Genomic DNA, 7,461 nt, shown 5'->3' on the forward strand with positions numbered 1-7,461 from the left:
TAGGTGTATTTAAGGCATTTGTATTTATTTATTTCCTATTTCTTATGCTGTGATAATACATTAAAAACATTATTTGTATAAAACCTTTCATTCTCTCAAAGCTCAAATTACTTTCAAATTACACACAATCAGAGAACACAAGACCTGTTTGAGTATCTCCATGGTGATGAGATGTAAAGGCTGAATACAGTCAAAGGTTATGACACTCCATCATGTCACTAGGTTGTGGTGATGTCACTGCACATCCTTTCTACCAGGGATGCCCATTCCCCTGGCCCCTACTGGCCCTTAGCCACTACTGCTAGTGACCCCCTCAACTCACAGAGAATGTTAGTCTAGTTGAACCAGTGTTTTGGTCCAGAGACCTCCATTAGGTTATAAAAGGAGCAAATAAAGGACTATTGACCGAAACTGTTATAATTATATTGCATAATTTGAACTTTTCTTCACGAGTCAGTCAGTCAGACAGGCAAACACATGATCTATTCTTCCTGTGGCCGTTCTCCTCTCATTGTGAGGTGCTAAGAAAAGCATGATAACGGGACATTTTCTGTTTGTGTTAGATGTGGTTCCTTCCTCTTTCCCAGGGAGACAGAGAGTATTGAGTCAGCAGGAAGGAAGCCAGGTTTTTTCTGATCTTGACCACAAACGGTTGGTACCAATTGGAATGGTCACCATTAGATTTCCAATAATAGCACATGACATGACAAAAAAATCACAAGACGTGAAGTGATGTATTTCTTTGTCTCTCCTGTGGCCCGCGGCCTGAGAAGGCCAATGATTGGTTCATTAGTGTAATCATGTGCATAAGTGGAGGCTGCAAACGCCGTAGCTCTCAACGATCAGGGTCGACCACCCCTGTGTTAGACTGATCTGACAGCGTAAAACACAATGCTGCACAAAGATCAAGGTTGTGACTCTCCATGTGTCATTGAGGTGGGTTCGCCATGATGTCACCACCCGAAACCCCTCCCTAAAGTAGGAGCACTCAATATTGGAAACAAAAAACAAAATCACCAAATGTTCGATCTTTCATTATTTTCCGACCATCTGATGTGTTTCATTAGTAAAGTCTTAATCAGAGGACTTGTAGCTCAGACATTAGAATAAACCCTCTGTCGGCTTTCTGATCTTCTGTAAGGCATTCTGGGAAAGACCCATGTTCATTTGTCTGGTCTGAATGCTGATGAAAGTGTTTCCTGTTGGTAAAGGACCTGCGGTGACGCAGCAGAAACCCCCGTATTCTTTTATTCCCTCTGTCATTCACAAAAGAAATAGATGAGAGCGGAATAATGACTGAACCGGAGGTGACACTTCTGCTTTTCAGGCCTTAAGTTCCCTCAACCCTGGTGAAGATGGACACAACAGACTTGACCCTGAGCTGAGCAGCCTGCAGAGAAGAGAGAGAGTTGATTTATCTATTTATTGAACTTTTATTGTACCATTTGAGTCTCTGACATTTAGGGTAAAGATGGTGACCTGTGGAACTCTGGTGAAGATCTGGACATTAGTCGTCGTCATAGCAGCACTGGGCTGGACTGGGACAGGTAAGGGGAAGGGAGTGTGTGTTATAGCTGGGCTGGACTGGGACCGGTAGGGGAAGAGAGTGTGTGTTATAGCTGGGCTGGACTGGGACAGGTAAGGGGAAGGGAGTGTGTGTTATAGCTGGGCTGTACTGGGACAGGTAAGGGGAAGGGAGTGTGTGTTAGAGCTGGGCTGTACTGGGACAGGTAAGGGGAAGGGAGTGTGTGTTATAGCTGGGCTGTACTGGGACAGGTAAGGGGAAGAGAGTGTGTGTTAGAGCTGGGCTGTACTGGGACAGGTAAGGGGAAGGGAGTGTGTGTTATAGCTGGGCTGTACTGGGACAGGTAAGGGGAAGGGAGTGTGTGTTATAGCTGGGCTGGACTGGGACAGGTAAGGGGAAGAGAGTGTGTGTTAGAGCTGGGCTGTACTGGGACAGGTAAGGGGAAGGGAGTGTGTGTTAGAGCTGGGCTGGACTGGGACAGGTTAGAGCTGGGCTGTACTGGGACAGGTAAGGGAAGGAGTGTGTTAGAGCTGGGCTGTACTGGGACAGGTAAGGGGAAGGGAGTGTGTGTTATAGCTGGGCTGTACTGGGACAGGTAAGGGGAAGGAGTGTGTGTTAGAGCTGGGCTGTACTGGGACAGGTAAGGGGAAGGGAGTGTGTGTTATAGCTGGGCTGTACTGGGACAGGTAAGGGAAGGGAGTGTGTGTTAGCTGGGCTGGACTGGGACAGGTAAGGGGAAGAGAGTGTGTGTTAGAGCTGGGCTGGACTGGGACAGGTAAGGGGAAGGGAGTGTGTGTTAGAGCTGGGCTGTACTGGGACAGGTAAGGGGAAGGGGACAGGTAAGGGGAAGGGAGTGTGTGTTAGTGGGACAGGTAAGGGGAAGAGAGTGTGTTAGAGCTGGGCTGGACTGGGACAGGTAAGGGGAAGAGAGTGTGTGTTAGAGCTGGGCTGTACTGGGACAGGTAAGGGGAAGGGAGTGTGTGTTAGAGCTGGGCTGTACTGGGACAGGTAAGGGGAAGGGAGTGTGTGTTATAGCTGGGCTGTACTGGGACAGGTAAGGGGAAGGGAGTGTGTGTTAGAGCTGGGCTGGACTGGGACAGGTAAGGGGAAGAGAGTGTGTGTTAGAGCTGGGCTGTACTGGGACAGGTAAGGGGAAGGGAGTGTGTGTTATAGCTGGGCTGTACTGGGACAGGTAAGGGGAAGGGAGTGTGTGTTATAGCTGGGCTGTACTGGGACAGGTAAGGGGAAGAGAGTGTGTGTTAGAGCTGGGCTGGACTGGGACAGGTAAGGGGAAGGGAGTGTGTGTTAGAGCTGGGCTGTACTGGGACAGGTAAGGGGAAGGGAGTGTGTGTTAGAGCTGGGCTGGACTGGGACAGGTAAGGGGAAGGGAGTGTGTGTTAGAGCTGGGCTGTACTGGGACAGGTAAGGGGAAGAGAGTGTGTGTTAGAGCTGGGCTGGACTGGGACAGGTAAGGGGAAGAGAGTGAGTGTTAGAGCTGGGCTGTACTGGGACAGGTAAGGGGAAGGGAGTGTGTGTTATAGCTGGGCTGTACTGGGACAGGTAAGGGGAAGGGTGTGTGTTAGTGTGTGGGCTGTACTGGGACAGTTATAGCTGGGCTGTACTGGGACAGGTAAGGGGAAGAGAGTGTGTGTTAGAGCTGGGCTGGACTGGGACAGGTAAGGGGAAGGGAGTGTGTGTTAGAGCTGGGCTGTACTGGGACAGGTAAGGGGAAGGGAGTGTGTGTTAGAGCTGGGCTGGACTGGGACAGGTAAGGGGAAGGGAGTGTGTGTTAGAGCTGGGCTGTACTGGGACAGGTAAGGGGAAGGGAGTGTGTGTTAGAGCTGGGCTGGACTGGGACAGGTAAGGGGAAGGGGTGTGTGTTAGAGCTGGGCTGTACTGGGACAGGTAAGGGGAAGGGAGTGTGTGTTATAGCTGGGCTGTACTGGGACAGGTAAGGGGAAGGGAGTGTGTGTTATAGCTGGGCTGTACTGGGACAGGTAAGGGGAAGAGAGTGTGTGTTAGAGCTGGGCTGTACTGGGACAGGTAAGGGGAAGGGAGTGTGTGTTAGAGCTGGGCTGTACTGGGACAGGTAAGGGGAAGGGAGTGTGTGTTAGAGCTGGGCTGGACTGGGACAGGTAAGGGGAAGGGAGTGTGTGTTAGAGCTGGGCTGTACTGGGACAGGTAAGGGGAAGGGAGTGTGTGTTAGAGCTGGGCTGGACTGGGACAGGTAAGGGGAAGGGAGTGTGTGTTAGAGCTGGGCTGTACTGGGACAGGTAAGGGGAAGAGAGTGAGTGTTAGAGCTGGGCTGTACTGGGACAGGTAAGGGGAAGGGAGTGTGTGTTAGAGCTGGGCTGAACTGGGACAGGTAAGGGGAAGGGAGTGTGTGTTAGAGCTGGGCTGTACTGGGACAGGTAAGGGGAAGAGAGTGAGTGTTAGAGCTGGGCTGTACTGGGACAGGTAAGGGGAAGGGAGTGTGTGTTAGAGCTGGGCTGAACTGGGACAGGTAAGGGGAAGGGAGTGTGTGTTAGAGCTGGGCTGTACTGGGACAGGTAAGGGGAAGGGAGTGTGTGTTAGAGCTGGGCTGGACTGGGACAGGTAAGGGGAAGGGAGTGTGTGTTAGAGCTGGGCTGTACTGGGACAGGTAAGGGGAAGAGAGTGAGTGTTAGAGCTGGGCTGTACTGGGACAGGTAAGGGGAAGGGAGTGTGTGTTAGAGCTGGGCTGAACTGGGACAGGTAAGGGGAAGGGAGTGTGTGTTAGAGCTGGGCTGTACTGGGACAGGTAATGGGAAGAGAGTGAGTGTTAGAGCTGGGCTGTACTGGGACAGGTAAGGGGAAGGGAGTGTGTGTTAGAGCTGGGCTGAACTGGGACAGGTAAGGGGAAGGGAGTGTGTGTTAGAGCTGGGCTGTACTGGGACAGGTAAGGGGAAGAGAGTGAGTGTTAGAGCTGGGCTGTACTGGGACAGGTAAGGGGAAGGGAGTGTGTGTTAGAGCTGGGCTGAACTGGGACAGGTAAGGGGAAGAGAGTGTGTGTTAGAGCTGGGCTGTACTGGGACAGGTAAGGGGAAGAGAGTGAGTGTTAGAGCTGGGCTGTACTGGGACAGGTAAGGGGAAGAGAGTGTGTGTTAGAGCTGGGCTGTACTGGGACAGGTAAGGGGAAGGGAGTGTGTGTTAGAGCTGGGCTGAACTGGGACAGGTAAGGGGAAGTGAGTGTGTGTTAGAGCTGGGCTGTACTGGGACAGGTAAGGGGAAGAGTGTGTGTTAGAGCTGGGCTGTACTGGGACAGGTAAGGGGAAGGGAGTGTGTGTTAGAGCTGGGCTGAACTGGGACAGGTAAGGGGAAGGGAGTGTGTGTTAGAGCTGGGCTGTACTGGGACAGGTAAGGGGAAGGGAGTGTGTGTTAGAGCTGGGCTGGACTGGGACAGGTAAGGGGAAGGAGTGTGTGTTAGAGCTGGGCTGTACTGGGACAGGTAAGGGGAAGAGAGTGAGTGTTAGAGCTGGGCTGTACTGGGACAGGTAAGGGGAAGGGAGTGTGTGTTAGAGCTGGGCTGAACTGGGACAGGTAAGGGGAAGGGAGTGTGTGTTAGAGCTGGGCTGTACTGGGACAGGTAATGGGAAGAGAGTGAGTGTTAGAGCTGGGCTGTACTGGGACAGGTAAGGGGAAGGAGTGTGTGTTAGAGCTGGGCTGAACTGGGACAGGTAAGGGGAAGGGAGTGTGTGTTAGAGCTGGGCTGTACTGGGACAGGTAAGGGAAGAGAGTGAGTGTTAGAGCTGGGCTGTACTGGGACAGGTAAGGGGAAGGGAGTGTGTGTTAGAGCTGGGCTGAACTGGGACAGGTAAGGGGGGAAGAGAGTGTGTGTTAGAGCTGGGCTGTACTGGGACAGGTAAGGGGAAGAGAGTGAGTGTTAGAGCTGGGCTGTACTGGGACAGGTAAGGGGAAGAGAGTGTGTGTTAGAGCTGGGCTGTACTGGGACAGGTAAGGGGAAGGGAGTGTGTGTTAGAGCTGGGCTGAACTGGGACAGGTAAGGGGAAGTGAGTGTGTGTTAGAGCTGGGCTGTACTGGGACAGGTAAGGGGAAGAGAGTGTGTGTTAGAGCTGGGCTGTACTGGGACAGGTAAGGGGAAGGGAGTGTGTGTTAGAGCTGGGCTGAACTGGGACAGGTAAGGGGAAGGGAGTGTGTGTTAGACCTGGGCTGTACTGGGACAGGTAAGGGGAAGGGAGTGTGTGTTAGAGCTGGGCTGTACTGGGACAGGTAAGGGGAAGGGAGTGTGTGTTAGAGCTGGGCTGTACTGGGACAGGTAAGGGGAAGGGACTGAGTGTTAGAGCTGGGCTGTAACAGGATACATGGTTTTTGAAGTGATTGCCAGGTCAAGAGGATTTGTTTGAACATATGTAAACTATTCTCTCTCCTCAGTAGATGGAGAAAAGCTGGTGTCGTGCTGTAAGACAGTGTCTAGGACAGAGATGACCGATCCCATCACAGGCTACTGGATTCAGAACTATAACGCTCCTTGTGTACGGGCCGTCATGTAAGGAACTTTTAGTCTCATTAGTTTCATTTAGGTTTATCCAGTCTCATATGTTGTCACAAAGTGCTTTACAGTATGTAGTGGCCATGTTGTGTCAAAGACCCAGACATGTTCTGTCCAACCAATTCAGTTTCAGTGTTAACACTGTGTTTCTCCTGCAGCTTTGAGACGAAGAAAGGTCTGTTCTGTAGTTACCATAAACAACCCTGGGTACGCCGCAAGATTCAGCAGTTTGAGTAAGTTAAAAATCACACATACACACATACACACACAGGAAAGAGCAACTGAGAAAATAAAACTGATTGTAATTTGTTCCTTTCTAGAATGGCCCGTCTGAGCTCAACATTTCTCTCGCCCTCCTCTCCGCCCTCTCTCACCTCCACCTCCACCCCTACCACTACCTCCTTACCCTCCTCTCCACCCTCCATCAACTCCTCTCCTCCCTCTCTCACTTCCACCAGTACCCCCTTAACCTCCTCTCCCTCCTCATCTCCTCCCTCTCTCACCTCCACCAGTACCTCCTTAACCTCCTCTCTCTCCTCATCTCCTCCCTCTCTCACCTCCACCCCTACCTCCTTACCCTCCTCTCCTCTTTCTGTTTTCTCCTCTCTTTTCCCTCTTTCCTCCTCTTCTCCATCCATACCTTCCTCTCCGCCCTCTCTTTCCTCCTCTCCTTCCTATCTCCTCTCCTCTCTTTTCCCTGCCTCCTCCTCTCCTCCCTCTATCTCTTCCTCTCCTCCCTCTTTCTCCTCCCCCCGTCATCGGGAATCGACCAAGAATGCCTCAACTCAGCAGTCAACATCCAACCAATAGAGTCATTGCTAATGGCTGAAGCTCCGCTGATGTTCATAACTTCCAATATGCACATTACATTCATTTACATTTACATTTAAGTAATTTAGCAGACGCTCTCATATTGAATATCTTATTCATATTGACGTTTTTCATAGTCTGATTATCTAGTTATACTTGAACTCAGTTGTCATAATCATGTTCAATGGGTTGTTAGAGTTTTTATGAATTACATTTAAGACCAGTGTTGTATGTGCCCATTCTTTTATTTATTCAAGTACTTATGGGGGCTTGTAGAACATTTTGATGTTTAGATGAATAGGTTCATATTTGGCTGTTTGTCATTCATCATGTCAATAAGTTATCAATGTTATTTAATAAATTTATTTATTTATTAAGTACTTATACATTTACTTTGTTTATTTTCTATAAATTAACGTTATTTTGAATTTGCAATATGCAGACATCGCTCCACCAAATCCTGGTTTCTAAAATTTAAGTTTACATGACAGAACAAGCAATGTATAGTGTAGAGAATCATTGTACCATCTAAACCGCTGTGAAATATAATTTCTATATCTCTGAATATTGTATTTTCAGCTGTTTGAATCTGGTGTAC

General features: G+C 50.0%; 1 protein-coding gene and 1 long non-coding RNA gene across 4 annotated transcripts; both read left to right on the top strand.

Moving 5' to 3' along the window:
* Nucleotides 1-1,332: 1,332 nt before the first annotated feature.
* Nucleotides 1,333-7,249, top strand: LOC118376318 (putative protein TPRXL). Of its 2 annotated transcripts, none has more exons than XM_052501896.1 (4): nt 1,333-1,547; nt 5,939-6,050; nt 6,212-6,286; nt 6,374-7,249. In XM_052501896.1, the coding sequence occupies exons 1-4, from the start codon at nt 1,472-1,474 to the stop codon at nt 6,861-6,863; spliced, it is 753 nt and encodes a 250-aa protein (XP_052357856.1). In that variant the 5' UTR covers nt 1,333-1,471; the 3' UTR covers nt 6,864-7,249. The 2 variants fall into 2 exon arrangements, with proteins under 2 accessions (XP_052357856.1, XP_035618914.1); XM_035763021.2 differs by having other exon boundaries at nt 1,335-1,547; nt 5,936-6,050.
* Nucleotides 3,566-5,162, top strand: LOC127918627 (uncharacterized). 2 transcript variants are annotated; one of them, XR_008100609.1, is made up of 3 exons: nt 3,566-4,028; nt 4,121-4,304; nt 4,992-5,162. It is a non-coding gene; the product is annotated as an uncharacterized LOC127918627 (long non-coding RNA). The 2 variants fall into 2 exon arrangements; XR_008100610.1 differs by lacking the exon at nt 4,992-5,162 and adding an exon at nt 4,809-4,940 and having other exon boundaries at nt 4,121-4,626.
* Nucleotides 7,250-7,461: the final 212 nt, after the last annotated feature.

The sequence above is a fragment of the Oncorhynchus keta genome, chromosome 4, assembly GCF_023373465.1.
Source record: "Oncorhynchus keta strain PuntledgeMale-10-30-2019 chromosome 4, Oket_V2, whole genome shotgun sequence".
Lineage (NCBI taxonomy): Eukaryota > Metazoa > Chordata > Actinopteri > Salmoniformes > Salmonidae > Oncorhynchus > Oncorhynchus keta.

What these genes read in the sequence shown, in the direction of transcription:
- LOC118376318 (XM_035763021.2), top strand. Translation starts at nt 1,472, where the DNA reads ATGGTGACCTGTGGAACTCTGGTGAAGATCTGGACATTAGTCGTCGTC. An exon ending in ACTGGGCTGGACTGGGACAG is followed by an intron (nt 1,548 to 5,935) that starts GTAAGGGGAAGG and finishes CTCTCTCCTCAG; the next exon opens with TAGATGGAGAAAAGCTGGTG. An exon ending in CGCAAGATTCAGCAGTTTGA is followed by an intron (nt 6,287 to 6,373) that starts GTAAGTTAAAAA and finishes GTTCCTTTCTAG; the next exon opens with AATGGCCCGTCTGAGCTCAA.